Source organism: Cantharellus anzutake (genome assembly GCF_015039405.1).
Source record: "Cantharellus anzutake strain C23 chromosome Unknown EI90scaffold_1, whole genome shotgun sequence".
Taxonomy (NCBI): domain Eukaryota; kingdom Fungi; phylum Basidiomycota; class Agaricomycetes; order Cantharellales; family Hydnaceae; genus Cantharellus; species Cantharellus anzutake.
This window is the reverse complement of record NW_024066951.1, coordinates 3,188,961-3,207,027: the sequence shown is the minus strand read 5'-3', so window position 1 is coordinate 3,207,027 and position 18,067 is coordinate 3,188,961. Positions and strand designations below refer to the sequence as shown.

Sequence of the window (18,067 nt, the reverse complement as noted above, 5' to 3'; positions counted from 1 at the left end):
GACGCCCAGAGGGGATCATTGGGGAAAGCATCACCTCTCTTGACAAACGATGAGAGTTTGTTCTTTGGTCATTGCACAGCTTGTAAGTAGTCGCGCAAGGAACCGAAAAGTCAGGTACAGTCAAATAGATTCGGAAAGGTCGGATAAGCCGGATGCAAAATTATTCTACTTTCGACTAACTCCTTCCACTCTGTACCCTTATACCCCCACATTCCTTGGCCTCCTACGCTTTCGAAAGCGAAAGGCACCGTATAAGAGGGGAACTCAATGGGCGCGTGCGTGTCAGCCGGAGACCGTGACGGCAGGGCCCGCAATGCCATCATCGATAAGCAGATAGAGGAAGATTCCCGCCGACTACGAGGAGAATGCAAGATACTTCTCCTGGGCTCAGGAGAATCTGGAAAGAGTACTATAGTTAAACAGATGAAAATCATTCATCAGAAAGGATTCACCAAGGATGAACTTATGCTTTACCGACCTGTGGTCAATAAAAACGTCGTTGAGTCTGCTCAAGATGTTGCGAACGCTATGATCAAATTCTCGCTTCAGCCGGAAGTGGGGGTAAATCGAGTGAGTGGGAAAGGTGGCTCTAGTGCAAACTCTACCGTTTCTGAAGCAATGTCCATCGATTAGGACTACATGATGCAAATCAAGGACTTTCAATACGATCCGGACCCTTCATTTACACTCCCCATTTCACTGGCAGAAGCAATTGAGTCCTTCTGGAAAGACCCAGTCATTTTGAGGCTCATGGAACGCTCAAACGAATTCTACTTGATGGATTCCGCGGATTACTTCTTCTCAAACGTCCGGAGAATATGCGACAGGAATTACGTTCCTACAGAAGTCGACGTTTTACGTGCTCGAGCCAAAACGACTGGTATCACTGAAACCCGCTTTACAATGGGCCAGTTGTCTATACAGTAAGCAAAAAAAGGGCTTGGTTTTGGCTTTGGCTGCGGTTTTTTTTTAGGGCATATTTCTCGTCGTTGACGGCAGTTTTTCCTTTTTCCTTCTCCCTCCAGCATGTTCGACGTGGGCGGCCAGAGATCTGAGCGAAGAAAATGGATTCATTGCTTTGAAGCTGTCACGTCGATCATTTTCTGCGTCGCCATCAGTGAGTATGATCAAGTATTGTTAGAAGAGAAGGCTCAGGTTTGTAGTCCTCCATCCTCCCCATCGTTCTCCTTCTCCAATGTGCCAACCCCTTCTTCTGATCTCTGGGTTCCTTTTCCATAGAATCGTATGCTGGAATCCCTCGTGTTATTCGAATCCGTCGTGAACTCTCGCTGGTTTTTGAGCACATCGATCATTCTCTTCCTTAATAAGATTGATGTGTTTCAGTCAAAACTGGCTCGCTCACCTCTAGAAAAGTATTTCCCGGAGTTCAAGGGCGGTTCCGACGTCCAGAAAGCCACAAAGTTCATCTTATGGAAGTTTGTCGGGATGAACAGAGCCAAACTCGCCTTATACCCCCAGTAAGTCAGCTTCATCATCATCCACTCCATTTTGGCTCATTTGTGCGGTCACCAGCTTAACACAAGCAACGGATACCGATAATGTACGTCACCTTTGCTGCCGCCAGAAAGTCTTCACTCTTACATCAGCCTCCACAGATTCGAGTCGTCTTCGCTGCGGTCAAGGAGACCATCCTCCAGAATGCCTTACGTGACTCTGGGATATTGTAACAGCCCTCCTCCCGTGTACTCTCCCACCCTAATTATTTACACCCCCTCCCCCCCCCCCTTCCTTTCACCCATTCTCATCCAAGGTTGCTCATGGTTAGCACAACATATTTCAACAACGACCACCAACTCCTCCCCTTTCGCAAAGGGAAAACGATAATAGGCATATCTATTCTTATCCCCTTTTTTCTTTCCACTTGTTACCTGCCCCCCTCAGCACTTACACTACAAACATACAATTTACACGACCTAATACTTTAGTATAACATGTACTTTTTTTTTCTTTTTTTTGTTTCCCTCAATTTCGACGCCATCCGTTCCGCGACGCATGATCATCTTCTCTCGAACCCATACATGGGCAGTTCAAGCCAAACGTATCATTGTCGTTCGACCAATCTTGAAAGCCCTTTATCTCCATTCCGTAGCCCCTTCGAACAACCCTCCCCCCCCCTCTCAGGAGCAAGAGCTCTTTACTTGTTTAAGTCCAGGTAAGGACATGCTGTGCTGTGAAGCAGAAGTTCCTGATTTTGTCTAACTCCTATTACTCGGTTAATAGCGCACTTTGCCAATCCAATGAGCTTCCCCTTATAGTGAACGTCGGGCTTGTGTGTTGTGTTTCCCCATGATCTCTTTCCTGAGAGTTTCCGCCGTTACATTCATTTTCACATCCCTCTTCGCGGATTCATATTCTCACCTTCCCTCTCCCTTTTCTTTTTCCCATACCTTTCTTCCCCTTGCAAGGGTTTCGGTGGACGTCTCTTTTCTTTTCTTCTTTCTTTCTTCTCTCGCGATCGCCTCTTTTTTACTATCTTTAGTCTTTTCCTCTTTTGTGTAATTTTTTTTTCCAATCAACTTGTACAAGTCCCTGATATCATCGTTTCGTAACAAAGCAACAAGCGTTTTTTTTTTTTTTTTTTTGCAAAACTACCACCATGATTTATGAAAAAAAAAAAAAATCACTGTAGCACTTTGCCAGAGAGAGTACAGCGCGATTGTGCCGGGATAATATATATGACCGACGGATGGGGAGTTTCTCACGGTCGTCGATTTATAGTACCGGCTTCGAGGTCCCTTTGCTTACTCTCACCTTTGACATTAGTTGTCGGGTAATTATGTCCGAACCATTAGTTGAGCATGATATCATTGTTGGTCGGGCGCTTGGGCTTGGGGCACGTCTCATTTTGTTCTCGTCGCGTGCGAGGGGGCACTTGTCGCTCCGCGATAGCAATATATATATCAGCATGTCATCGGTGCATATATCGGGTGTCAGTGGACGTCAGTTCTTGACCCAAATTCCCTCTGACATTTCACAAACCGGAACACCATGCACTGTACACGGTACCGTCAATATATATACAAGTAGCTACGATGTAGAGATGATTCATGTTAACGCTACGGGCGGGATAGCTACATAGCCGTACCATACATATAACTACCATGCGGTACATGCATCATATCACAAGGCAAGCTAGGGGTAATTTATGCATCCGATTCTCGACTCAAATTCGTTCTGGTCGGTTCGCACGCGGCAGCACACACCATCGAGAATCTGTCAGACGGTGCTGACTGTTCCGTGGAGATCTCGTTTCTTGTGATGGAACCAAGAGAGAGATTAATGTAAAGGAAGCTAGTTGTTTAACGAACCAAAACGAAGATTCCGTGTGGGTCGGGTTGGCCGGCGCCGGTTAACTTGCCCCTTGGCGTGCGACGTAATGTTCGGTGTTTTACATACTTTACAGTACATTGGGTTCCCTTATTCGAGCAAAAGAAGATAGGGGGGTGTTGGGTGGCTTGAAGGGTCTGAGCTAGGGGTTTGCCCCCTCTTCTCTTTCTGTAAGCCCTACCTCTGCAAAAGGTGTCATGGCGAACAAGAGCATCGACTTGAAGCATCACTTATCCCAATCTGCGCTTCGACGTCAATCCGTATATGAGACAATTTCATACTCGAGGGGAAATGCGTCACCTGTGAGTTAAATTTGTATTTATTACATATGTATGTCATTGGCGTCATCGAACAACCAACCAACCAACCAACTTGTAAACAATATTTCCACATTTTTCTTTATATAGAACCTAGTCAACCTCGATAGCGGTGTTCCTGCCTCTGAATATTTCCCTTTCGAAACTCTTTCTTCAGAGTTCTTGAAACCCGATACGTTCCCTCTTGACCCAAATATTAGTTCCGTGTCTCAGCCTAGTACTAAGGAGAATGATGGTTTTCTTGGGTGGCTTGCAAGCTTCTTTACTTCATCGCTCTCGAATAAGGAGGATGGTGCCACACTGGATACTCTGAAGATTGCAAGGTATAAACAGAGGGAGGGCGATTTTGAGGTTTCTACTTTAATGGGTTACAGTGAGTGGATAACATATATGTTCCTCCTCTTGCTGATCTGGAAATGTTTTTAATGTTTTTTTTAATTGTTTTTTAAGGCCCCCCAGCAGGTTTAGCTCCCCTCGAAACGTGGGTGAAGGATTTCGTATCCAAGGTGTATCGTCCAGGGTACTCTGACTGGGCAACTTTGGTGGATATCGGTGCCGGTGATGCATTCGCAAAGGTATGTGTCACATATGACTGTACAGTGTATGTGCTGATACGCCCGCGCGCGTCCTGCATGCTGTTATCCGAAAAAAAAAAGGTATTGGACGTATTGGCAAGTCCAGGGGATGGATGTTTCGTTGATGAATGGAGTTATAACCATTCTCTCGCACGAATGCGATCTTTCAAAGTCACTCCGTTCCCGGTTAAGATTGATGCGGGTGGGTTGGACCCTGGAGATCTGGAGACGATTCTTCGGAATTGGGACGAGTCGAAGAGAGGTTGTTCTAGGTGTGCCCCCCCCTCCCTTTCTCTTGCTTTTGCTTTTTGCTTTTTTCACGTCTTTCTTATATCACCGCCAACTTGCTGCTATTTTTATTTTTATTTTTGGTTAGACCAAGGCTGTTACTTCAAGTTAGGCTTCAACGCTTTCATATATATATATATATCTGACATTTTCTCGAATGGACAGGTTCCTGTTGGTCAAAACCCTACAGGTATAACGCTCTCAGCTGAACGCAAACGAGCTATCTACGCCATCGCTGTTCAATACGATCTCATTATTATCGAGGATGATCCGTAAGTGAATCCCTCATGCGCCAAAGAACAACAACATTCATATATTCTTTCACCCACTCACCTTCCTTTATTTCGTTTTTTTTTTTGTTTTTGTGGGGCTGCAGTTATTATTTTCAACAATTTGGTGCTTACGTCCGTGAAAGTACGGAAGTTCGCGCTTTGAAGTACGCTAAAGAGAGCAATGATAGAGAATGGATTGAATCTCTCGTTCCAAGGTGAAGAAGGCTACCCAAAAAAAAAAAACAAAACAAAACAAGACCCCGTCGCTAATAGACCTTCCTTATAACTTCAACGACAGCTTCCTAAGGTTCGATCATCAAGGTCGAGTCGTTCGATTCGATACCTTTTCAAAGACCATCGGTCCAGGATGTCGTCTAGGCTTCTTCACCGCATCCCCTCTTTTCCGTAAACATCTTATGATATGTCAGAATAATGGAACTTTACAAGCCAGTGGACTCAGTCAGGCTCTTGTGGGTACTCTTTTGAAGGAGTGGGGGTTTGATGGGTATGTGCGTTGGCTTCGGTGAGTTTTTTCCTTCCTCTTTCTATGATCACACAAAGTTATTTATTTATTTATTTATTTTACACACATGAAGAGGGTTAAGGGGACGATACAGATTGAGAAGGGATTGGACGATCGACTTTTTACATGAACGATTCAACATCAAGCAGGTCACTGAGCCTGCATCTGCAAGTCGTCTATTTTCGTTGCGTACAAGTACAAGAAACTTGTAGTGGATGAGAAACATCTTCATGTTGTGGATCATCATGATGAGAAGGAAGATCACGGTGGTGGAACGAACCCGCTGTTCGAATTCGTTCCTGCTACTTCGGGTATGTTCCTCTGGTTAAAGGTTTGTAGTCCTTTCTTTTTTTCTTTTCTTTTTTTTTACAACCATTCGCATAATAACATCACATCCATTCTTCCATCCCTTTTTCTTCAGTTCCCGTTACAATATCACAAAGACTACCATCATCTCGTCGAAACGCGTTCCCCTTCCGAAGCACGCACCTTCCTAAGTGACCGTCTCTGGAAAGGTCTTCTCGATTCAGGTGTCCTTTTCCGACCTGGATTCGTCTTCCAAGGGCGGAGCGAGGAAGAAAGGGATCAAGTTGACGATACGTTTGCGTTTTTGAGAATGTGTTATGCTATGGCTACGGTGAGTTTGGATTGATTTTTTTTTTCTTTTTTTTTTTCTCCCCTCCCGAAGGGGGTTATTTTAGGAGAGGGGTTAGGATATATAATTGCTTCTTCTTTTTTGCTCACGCGTACTCTATGATTCCCCCAGCATGACGAATTGAAGAAGGGTGTTGAAAGGTTTTCCAAGTTCATCGTAGAGTTTTTCGACTAGAGGATTTTTTTTTTATCTTGAACCGGAGTCCAGAAGTCCCATTTTCTGGATCACGGTGCGGGTCATTGGACACCACATCACTTGTTGTTGTTGTTGTTGTTTTTTTTTTTTTTCCTGTCAACCCGGTACTGTATATGGTACTGTGACAGCCCGACTGAATCAATTCGTTGTTCCCTTCTACATGATAGTCGGCACTTCCGAGATTATGAACAAGTACGGTATAAAGGGGTACTGAACGGTATCGCGCACAGTCGCCTGTTATTACATACTGCCAAAGGATCAGAAATACAGATGTGAGGGGCCAGTGCAGGTGATTTTGACAAGCCAAGTTGCGAAGGCAGAGTCGTAGTCACGGTCGAGAAGAAGCAAAAGGCTTAAAAGTATTTCGATTCATGCTTTATTTCCATGCATTATTCCCGCATCGTACAGTGCATTTCACCCCTGCGACAGCATACCAGAATCACTTCCTGTCCCCTCTTACATAACAGTCAACACCTCCGAAATTTTAACGAGCAAGTACGGTATCAGAGCTGGGCCAGATCGAGCAGTATCCCACAAACAACCCGTTGTCGCTGCAAACGAATCAGGAAGATTATCGGGAGGATCCCCGCAGTCCCTCCGACGAGCCAAGTTGCGGAGGGCGCAGGCAGAGCCATAGTGGAAAAGAAACGAGAGGCTTGAGAAAGTATTTCGATTTCTGCTTTTCGACGCATTAAAACCAATCGAGTAAGTTCATCCCTTAGACGAAGACCGAGACGGTACAAGGTATTAAGGCCACCTGAGCAACTCTGCGTGAGAATGCTTACTTCCAATCACTTGGGAAACGATCACCCAGACGCGAGAGCATGTGCAGAGCCTAGTGAAGTCGATTTTAGCGGTATTTTGGATGAGAGCTTGCCTTCATCATAAAAACCTTTCGATAATCCATATTGGAAATATGAAGCAGAGAGTCGGGATCGATATGGAATCTAGAGAAAGCCGTAGAGATTGGTGACGTAACACACTGGAGTTTGGTTGCCAAGAAAACCTTCGGAAATCGGAATGCTTAAGCCCAAGCCACATAGCTCTTTCGCTTGTGAGAGAATGCGATTCGTGTCTCATCTTGATGCTCCCGCATTTATAAACCGATGCAATCTCAAGACCATAGACATCAGCGTCCACCAAGAGTAAGATTGGGATCCTAGGAGATTTCTCTGAGCAGTTGAAATATGGAGGCTCGAGAGGAGGGCACTGAGAAAAAAGCACCTCAAAGGCAGCTCCTGGCTGAGCAAATGGACTAGACCACGTGTAGCAATATCGGGTTGCCCCTTCCCCTGTGGTGTGGTGTCATTCCAGAAAGAGTAAACGGTGAAGGGTTCAGACTAACGGTGATAATGACACCTTTTTTTCCAAGAAGCGAGTTGTCCGCAAAGGCTGAGTGGCATAGTGTTTGGAAGATAGCCTTGATGTCGAACCGTCGATTGTCGAGTTATCAACATCTCAGCAGCCAAACGATATCAAAACGTACCTCCTTCTCCACAACAAGGATGTACCCTGGCTCTTCTTTCCAACGTAGATGGACAATCTCATCAGTCGGCGGTATCAAAGTGCTCTGGTTGATCGCGTAAGTGTTGATATCTCAGGCTCCCTACTCCTTCAGCCACCTGCCTCGCGAGATGAGAGATTTAGCACTGTTCCAGACAATAATTTGATCATGAGGATGGAACTGCAAACTATGCCTTTGGGAGATGCGATCTGTTATTTAAGGAGGCGGTCAGTATCGCCTTAAAATGACATGCCACTGGGGCCCAACGAACCACGTTCAAATTGAATCGGTTTACGCCAAGAGTGGCCGCAAGGTCATCGACGATCTGTAGGTCCTTTCGTGAGAGTTAACGAGTTACTTGGGGATGTTACACTCACTTCGTCGACCCTAGATTGCTTCCCAAATAAGGCAACATCTTGGTAGAAAATTTCGCTAATAAGGGGGGGGGGCAAGCATCATGGAACGCCAAGACAGTATAGCATGTAATCACGAACCGTTTCGTGAGCAATGTGTTTTCGTGGAGAGCCGCATGACATAGATCCACCACGCGGAGAAGGGCTCCTGTAGAGGTTTTAGAATAGAATAACACACGCGTTGGGTTTGGAAAGAACCCACCTAATTGTCGCGCACAGGGGTTTCGTTTTGGCCACCACATTTCCTTCGTGTGACTTTTGCCCGATCCGTCGTAATGCGCACATGAGAATCCGAATGTTAAAACAGTACCTTTTCCCATTTCTTGATGCCATTTGAACGCGCAACCGCATCTTGCCAGTAGGAACGTCAGACGATTGGTGGTGATCAGGATGGCAGTTTCGAATAATGTCGACGAGCTGTCTTAGCAGGCTCAGCGAAATATCTTCCAGCGCCCTAATTACAAAAGCCCTATCTTAAGTAGTTAGCTTTGCTAGCTGGATTCACCGGTACACAAACCTCAGATCCACATCTTCAGCAGGAGCGACATCGCCATTATCCATTTCTGGGGTAGCTGAGTCATTTATTGCAAAGCTGGCTGCTCTCCCACTTTCCCCTGCCTCAATGATGTCGGTGTCCATGAGGTACTGTTTACGTGACGCGTCACGTCCTCGATGTACACAATAATTCTCCATGCCCCCATTGCGGCTTTTTCAATTCGCCAGTCTCACACCGAAAGGGCTAAGAGGCGCCTCTTGTCGGAGAGCTCATCTGCACCTGGCTTCTGGGGGGACGCAGACGATAACTAAACCTGCAGATTCAAGGACTCGTTCTCGACCTTTGGCTTTGGCTGGAGCAGGCTCAGTTCTCTGTGCCTGGTATCTGTTGCAGGAGCCACTTAGTCTTGAAGAAGCTCCAGAATCATCAATACGAGGTAAGAGGGATGGCTACAGAAGAGACCCCTCCCACAATAAGGCTGAAACACGTTAGTTGAGCCTGAAACTTGTGTCCGGTTTCCCAGCACAATACAACCACCCTCTTGTCCACCCTTGACCCTTGTTGGGCTAGGGGTTCGAGTAGTATCATTTTTGAAGTTAAAAGTATACGCTGTTGGCTTCTATGCGGAACCCGCTTTGCTTCAGGTTCGTTTGCCTCCCGTGTTGATTTGTGCGTGGTACCTTTATTTAATGATGCACTCTTCACTCAAGACGACTGAAGACGCGCCTTTCGAAGAAAAAATCGAGCGTATCATCCAGACTTCGGCTTGCGCCATTCGGATCGGTCAGTATGTGCGAAGATGCAAACACACCCCAGAGAGCTAAATTAGAAGCCAGTGCCCGTGCGCTCGACATCGTACACGCATCTCCGAGATGCTTTCATACGAGCTCTCCGTTTGCGAATCGTAGACTTGAAGAAAACGAGGAATTTATTCCTAAAGAGAACGTGAGTCTTGCTCTAGCCCGACGCACACCCCTGATCGTCTTTGTCCTCGCAGGCATTGGAAGAGTCGCTGCAGAGGTTGAAGGGGATCTTTCCAATTTCATCATTTGAGAAGAATTCGTCTCTTCTCGTCTATTCGGTTCCTGAAGTGCATGGGGGTTTGAAGGAACGTACACTGATCTTCGACGGATTGGGGGAAATTCAAAGCGCCTGGATGGCGGCGAATTTCTTTTATACATATTTTACTGGGAAAGGCGTTAGTCCAGCAGTAAGTCAGATGACTCCATCACACATCGAGAAGATTCTGAAGAAGTGGACATATGTAGTTGCTGAAAAGCGTCAAAGAGTCCCTGATCTCCAAAAAAATCTGAATGGCGGAGTTATTATAATTAGACGGAAATTGGTGGGTTAAGTTTGCAATTATAGGTAAAAAGCTTATTTTTTTACGCCACTCGGTTTGATGTTAACCTTGACACCATCCCCAATTTTCAGCACGATCGTCAATGAACTCTTTCGGCGAGTCCTTGTTTCTCCCTCATCGTCTTCGTCCTCCACTTCTGGATCGACACTTGAAGGCAGAATTTCGTCTATGCACTCCGTCGTGTCCGTTTTCACGGTGGTTTGGATGTCAGAAGGCTTGAAGGATAGCATGGAAGGTAACGAAGTAGACAATAAAGTTGCATGCGGGATAGCTGCTGCCATAGCGTGTATTATAATTGTACGGTACCTTTTGGAGGATACTGAGCGCAACGCACTGTACTGCATACCAAGCGGCTTACCCATCGACCTTAATGAGTTCCACGCACCGTCGAAGGTATGCACCAAGCGCTACACGTCGAGTGACACAAATATGGTTCTTGCCTTTTTCCCTGCTCGAGAGGGGTCCTGTGGCACTTTCTGAGGGCGCAACTTTGGGAAACGGGCGATTCGGAGTTAATTTAATTATCTTGGATAAGGGGCGGGCCTTTGCTGAAGTAGGGGCATTTGCTTCTTGCTTTCCGCTGACAGGTGGCTTTCGGTTTGGAGTTTTTGGACCCTTATCCACTTTCTCCACCTTGTTCTTCTGCTTTTTGGCCCCAAGTTTGCTGTTCCCTGTGGTCGCCTGACTTACTGTCTTCGCGCGACCGTGCAGTAGTGGAGTTTTGGGGCCCGACCCGGGATCCCCTTCTGGGGCAACTTTGCGCCTCTTCGCTGGCACTGCTATTTCCTGGTCCACGACTTCCGGAGGCGTTGGATGTGGTCTGGAAGGCGCCTTTCGTTTTTTCTTATTTATGTTGCTGGCGCTCATGGTGAATTGACCCTTACGTGTGTCCTTCGGTATAAACAGGTGCATACAATGGTCAACGATCGGCTCAAAACTGTGGTTCGCCGCCTCCCACCTAGCCTTCCCGAAGAGGTGTTTTGGAAAAGCGTTTCACTATGGGTAACCCCTGAGACTTCAACATTTCGATCATACCACCCCGGGAAACCCAGAACTAGGCAAGTAAGAGTGGGGATGACTGGATTAACAGCCACTGAAGGTACCACTTGCAATAGGCCAGACAAAGAGGGTGTTCCATCCAGAGCATATGTAGCATTCAGGAACGCGGAACAAGTTGCAGTGTTCAGCCGCGAATATGATGGCCATCTGTTTCGCGATATGCAAGGTTGGCCTTGACCTTAAGTTCTTTCAGCTTCTCATACTTCAGTTTCTTTCAGGAAACGAAAGTTTTGCTGTTGTAGAGTTTGCGCCATATCAAAAGACCCAACCGGAACGTAAGAAGCATGATGCGCGCTCGGGAACCATACATCAAGGCATGCTGCCGTAGCCCGCTTCTTCGATTGACGTCTCACGATCATTTGGCCATAGACGAAGACTATCTTTCTTTCCTGGAGAGCTTAAATTCTGATGCAGATGCCAAACCTCAGGCTGTGGAGACTTTAACATCAAATGGTACGAGGTTATTCACGTCCCTCTTGTGAACTTACTCGTGATCAGTAGCTGCAGAAGATTCTAACTCGACGCCGCTTCTGGAGGCGCTCAAAGCTGGAAAAGCAGCTGCTCGAGATGCAGCCAATATTTTGTCGTATCATGGTCATTACACTGGGGCGGATCGACGTCAGGCAGCCAAAGCCGCTAAGGAAGCCGCCAAGGCAGTAGACGAAGATCCCAACATTTTCTCTCGCTCTACAACATCATCCACCCTTCCTCGGACTATTCTCGTCAATTCTAAGCCGGACGAGAAGACGGGAGAGAAAGTGGGAAAACGGGGGGATGCGAAACAAACCCCTGCACCTCAGGGCAACGAAGCTAAGAAACGCGACAAGCGAGGGGATCCTGCCACTCCTCTGCCTGCTTCAAATCAGTCCCCGTCAAAAGCGAAAGCTCAAACACGCAAAGGCACCCCTAGCAATAGTGCCCTGACGACTGCGTCGGATGCAAGGGGGGTTGCGGCTCCCCCTGCTGAGCCAGCCTCCCAAGATCCTCCCAAGGAGCGTGAGCGGAAACGACCGATGCTTAACCCCCGGATGTTTGAAGCTGCATTGGCTGGCGTTGGTGCAACCAGTTTGCGTTCAAAGGAACGTCGCGACCAGAAGCCCTCGGGGGCTGCAAGCGAGGACAACAAGGCGGCATATGTTTCTGCTGAACAATCCAAGGAGACAGTTTTTAAAGAGAAGAAGTTGGCTCCCGCGTCGAAGGTGAAGAAAGGACGTGACGCATCGTCAAATCCCGAGCCCTCGGGCTCTTCCTCAGCACCCCCCCCAGAGCTTCATTAGAAGCAACAGATACTGTTACTACACCGCAATCCCAGCCAGACTCAAGGGCCCAGGCAGCAAGCCGACAGCCTGAATCTCCACGTGGACACCATCGCCGCGGTCGTGGTAAAGGTCGTGGAGGAGCAAGAGGTGGAGCACCAAGTAATTCTCAACGGCAAGATAGTGAAAATCCTACCGGTGGAGGGTAGTAATGGCGTTGACCGTGTAAACCCCAGGATTTTAGGGTAGGGATTACACCAGCTGCCCCATGACCAGGTTTTTGGATCGACTCTGGACATTAGCGTCTTAGAGTGTTCCGCTCAAAATTGGTCAGGACTGCAGTGAGAATTCAATTCATGGTCGTTTCCAATGACACGTCCTATCCTATTCTGAAGTCCGGTAGTGAACATTCGATCACACATCGTGAAAATACACCAAGGTGCTTCTGGTTATTTCCATCTCATTTTCTGAGCGACTCTGCACGTAGAAACAAGTCTGGTGAGGCCCCGCCCTTGATACCGAAATATCGAGATCGATTGTATCCATTTGGAAGTGAGAACCAGAGAGAAATCCATAGAACAAGAATTGAAATACTGCAAATGATTCGAAGAGACCAGCAAACCTCAAGTGGTCACTACCGGGATACACTGAATCAAAACTAATTCACGACAGGGATAGGAAAAAGACGAGTGTGCACACTGGAATTGGGCAAGGCTGTATCTGCGCGCACGCGCGATAATCGGACTCTCGCGCGCGTCTTCCCACGCTGGTTTCTCTCCTGTTTGCTTCCGTCAACACTATTTCTTCTCAATGAAGGCGACAACTACGGCCCCTGCTTCAGCATCCACCGCGATACCGGGTGCTTCATTTCCATCTCACCAGCGTTCTTCTAGGATTGCACCGCATTCTCACATTCGGGGTCTCGGATTAGATTTACATGGTTATGCTTCAGTCAATGCTGGTGGTTTTGTGGGTCAAGATATGGCTAGAGAAGTCAGTTAAGGCTTCCAACGGTTAAATGACTACTGACTTGTACACACATTTGGCATGAATGAAGGCCTGCGGCGTTGTTGTGGATTTGATTAAGTCGCGAAGATTCTCTGGCCGTGCTCTTCTGCTCGCTGGCGCTCCTGGCACTGGGAAGACAGCTCTTGCTCTTGCTATTTCTCAGGAGCTAGGTACAAAAGTGCCCTTCTGCCCAATGGTTGGCTCTGAGGTCTACTCGGCCGAAGTGAAGAAGACGGAGGTGCTTGCGGAAGTTTTCCGACGAGCCATTGGGATAAGAATCAAAGAGACGAAGGAGGTTTATGAAGGAGAACTGACGGAACTTACTCCTACCGAGTCGGAAAATCCTCTCAGTGGATACGGGAAGACTATTTCGCATGTGGTCATTTCATTAAAGACTGTGAAAGGCACAAAGCAATTACGATTGGATCCAAGTATCTATGAGGCTATAATGAAGGAAAAGATTGTGGTCGGTGATGTCATTTACATAGAGGCTAATACCGGTGCCGTCAAGGTAGATGTCGGTGGTTTGTCATTTGATTTGGCTGATTAGTTGGCGTTCAGCGGGTCGGGAGGTCAGATGCCTATGCATCTTCGTTTGATCTCGAGTCTGAGACTTATGTCCCGTTACCCAAGGGAGATGTCCACAAACGAAAGGAGTTAGTTCAGGATATCACGCTCGGGGATCTAGACAGTGCGAACGCGCGACCTCAGGCGTGTACTCCAATCAATATTGTTGTTTGTTCTTTTGACTGATTTATTCCTTTAGGGTGGGCAAGATATCATGTCTGTGATGTCTCATATTGTCAAGTCGCAACGGACAGAAGTCACTGAAAAGTTGAGGCGCGAAGTTGACCGGGTTGTGAAAGGTTATGTCGATCAAGGGGTGGCCGAGATAGTTCCTGGGGTGGTTTTCATTGACGAGGTAGGCTGGGCCTAATGGAACCCCCTAGGTTCCCTTCTAATTCGTTTTGCAGGTCCATATGCTGGACATCGAATGCTTCACGTACCTAAATATCCTCCTCGAATCGCCCATGTCACCCACTGTTGTTCTCGCAACAAACCGAGGCACGTCCTTGGTGCGTGGTACTACAGACATCATAAGCGCACACGGCGTGCCTGTCGATCTCTTAGACCGGTATGTTGTTGCGCCATTTATCAAGAATCTTGATCCATGTTGCCTTCAGTTGCCTGATCGTTAAAACCGAGACATACACGCCAGAGCAGGTGGCCAAAGTCGTCGAACTTCGGGCGGCAGTCGAGGGTCTTACCTTAGGTGAGGGTGTATTGGAACGTCTATCGGTGGAGGGCGCTCGACGCAGCTTGCGGTAAGCAGATAGTACTCTATTTCACAACACTGCGCTCAGCTCATTCCCACAGCTACGCAATACAATTACTCACCCCAGCCTCCATTCTTGCTTCGCTGCAAGGACGGAAGTACATCACACTGGAAGACATCGGGGAGATGAACGAGCTATTCTTAGATGCTAAAACAAGTGCCCAATCGATGAGCTGATGTATTGTATTATGGTGAAAGTTCTATGCTGTACGTCGTCATCCAAAAGTATATATACAGACTAATATGTGTGGTATGATATTTGATACGTTCTTACAAACTGCGCATTGTAACAATTGGAGCCGAGATGGGCGGGTGGAATGATCTGCTCCTCATCTGGCGTGGAAGTTTGATTTGGAAACATAAGGCTTGTTTAGGACCGAATTTCAGCCCACGAGCGTAAATGGTGACGACCGAAGCAGGAATAGGTGCTGCTCTATCTAGGCGGGGCAAAAAGAGTCCTTGCGAGGTGGTCCCGTTTCCTTCCTGTTGCCTTGACCAGCCCTAGGAGGTCCAATTCATGAAGCGAATGAAGGAAGCGAGCTTGTAATTCTCGTTTCCACTGTGGGCTTCCCTGGGAGAGGGCATCAGTGGGTGTGACATTGTCTGTTCCTTCCTTCCTTGACGCGGATTCATCGAGCCCCGCCACACTTCGGTGTGTCGCCTCATGCATCGCGCTATCGCCTAACCCATCGTTAGTATGGACATCGTCTTTCCCTTCCTTTGGCCGTGGTTCCCCTTCCATCGCCTGAACGTAACTCTCGAACCAATCATATATATTGACCATCTTGCCGCTCTCGAGATAACGTCTGAATATCACTGAGGTGTCGGGTTGGTCCCGATAGGCTAAGTTTGCAAGAGATATCACGGCGGGCGTGACTTCGAACAAATCATTGCTGGCATTGGTTGGCGCCAATGTCCTAACGAGGCTCTGTTGAATAGATGGGTTGAGGTACTGCATAATGCAGACGACTTGAGAGGCAGCTATATGACAGGAATGAGGGCCACTCACCTCCATAGGTGAAAGATCCGACTCTACATGCCACAGCTGGTGTAGGGGTACATCAGTGAGTGGATGAAATTGGTTTCTATAAGAAATTCCATAATGAGCGCTCCGAGGGATTTCTTAAGACAGCAACTTGCCGGAAATAATGCTCAATCGATGTTGCCATCTTAAGCGAAAGAGTTGAGACCTCAGGAGGTACTACAAGCAGATTAGAAAACTGAAAAGGCGTATCTGGCACCTGCTTGGCTGATTGGTTTGCAGACATAATGGCAACGGTCTCATTGAACCACCTGTCCCAATTCTGGGCAATGGTATGTAGCTCGCCAAGGTGCGCCGGGTGGTCGACCTTTCTGCACACCGATGTCAATCGTGACTTGATTTTTTCGAGCCAATCCAGTGTAGCTCTTCTTCATATACGTAAATGAGATATGCATCAATTCTTAATGTATCCGCTGCATGGACTTACTTCATACGATGTTGAATATGTGAGACCTCGTTCGTGAAAACGGTCCCTTGCATTACCGCTCGTATGACGTCTGGCGCCGGGATTTTGGCTAACCTGACACCAGCCGCACGGAGCAGTATCCGAAGGACTCGTATGGAAAATTTCCATCTGTTCATTCGGCATTGGAAAGCATCCCTGGCCAAGGAAATGTATTCCAGCACCCAATCATCTTGTAATGAATTCATAGGGCCATGTGAGTCTCTAGAAGTCTTCATTCGTTTGAGAATTTGGACTGTGGCTTCCGCGAGTGGATACTGATTAATTGCATGTCGAACCATCCCATGGATCTTTTCACGAAACAAAGCTGATTCGGGTAGCTTCATTCGTTCGAGAACAAAGGGCGCAAGGTCAGGGACGAGAAACACGGAGGTGGGAGAGGAGAAGTGTTTTGCAAGGATCATCTTCAACCCCATCAGTGATGTAGACACAGACCAATGACCAGCGGGCACACCTGAAATGCAGTGCAAAATGAATCAATGGAGTGCTCCTGATATGCGAAGCTGTCATAAAGATGTTCAATGAGGCTGGACGTGAGTTGGAAACCAGGGTCGAATTTTGGGAGCAAAAATAGCTGCGATCATGAAGATTAGAGTGCTTAAATTCTGCATTTTTGGAGATAAAATGTGCACGGCTTACCCCCAGGATCAATTCATCGAATAGCCTGCGACCTCCTTCCAACTGGAAATCGTGGATCTCCATCGAGCTCAGAACTTCAAGGGTGACGAGGGACCGCATGATCTGAGAAGAGGTGGATGTGGTCAGAATGAATACCAAAGGGAGGCGAGGGATGCGAGAGCTGCAAAGTGAAGGATTAACAGCCTATAGAAGTGGAGCGAAGGCTGGACACGTACGAACAGATATGAAAGAAGTCTTGCAAAACACTCGAATTGCACGATTCCACATTTGGGATGTACACCACCAATCTTCGCTTATCCTCGGGTAGATAGTCGAGCTCAAGGCTGTTGTACCAGGCTCCAAGTACCTCGATATCTGTGTTTGCAAGCGTTGTCCCGTTCGGTCGTTTTTTGGTCGCCGCGGCCTAATACAGAAATAAATGAGAACGCTGAGATCGTAGAGGGATGAGAAGCAAATAACAAAATCTAATGCTTGCCTGGGCAGCAACGAATCCACTGATTAGTGCTCGGAGCGCGGAAGGCAGGTTAACAAAATCTTTTGACGATAGCCTGGCAATAGGAAGCTGCTCAGCTGTAGAGGGTGTAGCTGAGTCGCGTACTGCGTCTTCTAGGACCTCCGGCTCCTGAAACTGACGAACAACAGAATCGAAGACTAAGTCTGCTGAGTTGGAGTCGCCTGGCATGGTAAACCGTCTGAGAGACCATGCAGATATGCCTCGTCCACGAGCAAATGACCTCTCACCAACTAATAGCATGATCGGGATTTGGGGATAAGGGAGAGAGAATTTGATCGGTTTATACGTTTCTTCGACCTTCCGCATCACTGATTCAACGACTTTGGTGTGCGCTTGTCTCATGAGTGTCTTTGGTAATTCAACGCGTCGTCAGATTAGACATCATTGTCGGTGTCTCGGAGGGCCACTTGGAGTTCTGGAAACGCGTACTTGTATCCTGGCCGAGCACCGATGCCAAATATCCAAATATGCACAGAATCGAAGCTCGGCGCCACCGCTAAGGTCATCTGCAGGCGATGTTGGCATCCTTTCGTTCCACGCGGCCGCTTCTCTCATATTCTCCGAGTCCCCATTATCTGAGCTGATTATTTAGCGTAAGAAGGAGTGGGCTGAGGAATATCCCCACCTGCCCCCGAAGATTCATCTTGATGCGGGATGACAACAACAGGCTGATACACTTAGCACCTTAATGTCTCTTATATAGCTCATCTACTCACAGTTGAGTCTAATCTTATACTGGACGTTGAGAACGACATGTCATGAACTGGGGAGTGACAATTGAATCGGCTGACGCCGCTTGCT

At 47.4% G+C, this 18,067-nt stretch overlaps 10 protein-coding genes across 10 annotated transcripts; 7 read left to right on the top strand and 3 right to left on the bottom strand.

Moving 5' to 3' along the window:
- Positions 1-267: 267 nt before the first annotated feature.
- On the top strand, positions 268-1,688 carry EI90DRAFT_2900886 (guanine nucleotide binding protein, alpha subunit; the record flags this gene model as incomplete). Its single annotated transcript, XM_039054050.1, has 6 exons — positions 268-570; positions 634-923; positions 1,026-1,155; positions 1,240-1,478; positions 1,534-1,561; positions 1,617-1,688. 6 exons carry the CDS (start codon positions 268-270, stop codon positions 1,686-1,688), a joined length of 1,062 nt encoding a protein of 353 aa, XP_038924212.1.
- EI90DRAFT_68890 (uncharacterized protein) lies at positions 1,651-2,343 on the top strand. Its single transcript, XM_039067956.1, has 3 exons — positions 1,651-1,684; positions 1,772-2,173; positions 2,242-2,343. The coding sequence occupies exons 2-3, from the start codon at positions 1,953-1,955 to the stop codon at positions 2,309-2,311; spliced, it is 291 nt and encodes a 96-aa protein (XP_038924211.1). The 5' UTR covers positions 1,651-1,684; positions 1,772-1,952; the 3' UTR covers positions 2,312-2,343.
- A 1,202-nt stretch (positions 2,344-3,545) lies between these two features.
- EI90DRAFT_2902429 (PLP-dependent transferase) lies at positions 3,546-6,152 on the top strand (the record flags this gene model as incomplete). The annotated part of the gene is made up of 12 exons (XM_039054091.1): positions 3,546-3,650; positions 3,756-4,038; positions 4,116-4,240; positions 4,322-4,512; positions 4,617-4,635; positions 4,694-4,800; positions 4,905-5,015; positions 5,099-5,323; positions 5,397-5,472; positions 5,496-5,658; positions 5,767-5,960; positions 6,090-6,152. The coding sequence occupies 12 exons, from the start codon at positions 3,546-3,548 to the stop codon at positions 6,150-6,152; spliced, it is 1,662 nt and encodes a 553-aa protein (XP_038924210.1).
- Positions 6,153-6,472: 320 nt separating this feature from the next.
- Positions 6,473-7,864, bottom strand: EI90DRAFT_3029285 (Spo11/DNA topoisomerase VI subunit A). Its single transcript, XM_039058110.1, has 9 exons — positions 7,800-7,864; positions 7,660-7,743; positions 7,519-7,593; positions 7,398-7,465; positions 7,180-7,332; positions 7,066-7,120; positions 6,959-7,008; positions 6,823-6,890; positions 6,473-6,724 (listed from the first exon to the last, which is right to left on the bottom strand). The coding sequence occupies exons 1-9, from the start codon at positions 7,845-7,847 to the stop codon at positions 6,630-6,632; spliced, it is 696 nt and encodes a 231-aa protein (XP_038924209.1). The 5' UTR covers positions 7,848-7,864; the 3' UTR covers positions 6,473-6,629.
- Positions 7,865-9,071: 1,207 nt separating this feature from the next.
- EI90DRAFT_2902019 (chalcone-flavanone isomerase-domain-containing protein) lies at positions 9,072-9,940 on the top strand (the record flags this gene model as incomplete). Its single annotated transcript, XM_039054080.1, has 4 exons — positions 9,072-9,230; positions 9,297-9,369; positions 9,423-9,490; positions 9,584-9,940. Coding segments are annotated over 4 exons (657 nt in total), but the record flags the coding sequence as incomplete, so codon positions are not given.
- EI90DRAFT_2987640 (uncharacterized protein) lies at positions 9,877-10,838 on the bottom strand. Its single transcript, XM_039056018.1, has 2 exons — positions 10,308-10,838; positions 9,877-10,255 (listed from the first exon to the last, which is right to left on the bottom strand). The coding sequence occupies exons 1-2, from the start codon at positions 10,814-10,816 to the stop codon at positions 9,964-9,966; spliced, it is 801 nt and encodes a 266-aa protein (XP_038924207.1). The 5' UTR covers positions 10,817-10,838; the 3' UTR covers positions 9,877-9,963.
- Positions 10,839-10,876: 38 nt separating this feature from the next.
- On the top strand, positions 10,877-11,176 carry EI90DRAFT_2850383 (uncharacterized protein; the record flags this gene model as incomplete). The annotated part of the gene is made up of 2 exons (XM_039053742.1): positions 10,877-11,017; positions 11,078-11,176. Coding segments are annotated over 2 exons (240 nt in total), but the record flags the coding sequence as incomplete, so codon positions are not given.
- On the top strand, positions 10,936-11,660 carry EI90DRAFT_3029277 (uncharacterized protein). The gene is made up of 4 exons (XM_039058109.1): positions 10,936-11,007; positions 11,065-11,174; positions 11,227-11,322; positions 11,378-11,660. Exons 2-4 carry the CDS (start codon positions 11,168-11,170, stop codon positions 11,488-11,490), a joined length of 216 nt encoding a protein of 71 aa, XP_038924205.1. The 5' UTR covers positions 10,936-11,007; positions 11,065-11,167; the 3' UTR covers positions 11,491-11,660.
- Positions 11,661-13,033: 1,373 nt separating this feature from the next.
- Positions 13,034-14,785, top strand: EI90DRAFT_2987635 (RuvB-like helicase 1; the record flags this gene model as incomplete). Its single annotated transcript, XM_039056017.1, has 7 exons — positions 13,034-13,257; positions 13,322-13,783; positions 13,834-14,004; positions 14,039-14,194; positions 14,247-14,407; positions 14,457-14,597; positions 14,650-14,785. Exons 1-7 carry the CDS (start codon positions 13,075-13,077, stop codon positions 14,783-14,785), a joined length of 1,410 nt encoding a protein of 469 aa, XP_038924204.1. The 5' UTR covers positions 13,034-13,074.
- EI90DRAFT_3149662 (origin recognition complex subunit 3 N-terminus-domain-containing protein) lies at positions 14,742-18,049 on the bottom strand. The gene is made up of 12 exons (XM_039065604.1): positions 17,983-18,049; positions 17,892-17,934; positions 17,696-17,841; positions 17,494-17,614; positions 17,228-17,427; positions 16,968-17,155; positions 16,753-16,912; positions 16,568-16,687; positions 16,078-16,517; positions 15,749-16,018; positions 15,618-15,693; positions 14,742-15,560 (listed from the first exon to the last, which is right to left on the bottom strand). The coding sequence occupies exons 1-12, from the start codon at positions 18,019-18,021 to the stop codon at positions 15,042-15,044; spliced, it is 2,322 nt and encodes a 773-aa protein (XP_038924203.1). The 5' UTR covers positions 18,022-18,049; the 3' UTR covers positions 14,742-15,041.
- Between the last annotated feature and the right edge of the window lie 18 nt (positions 18,050-18,067).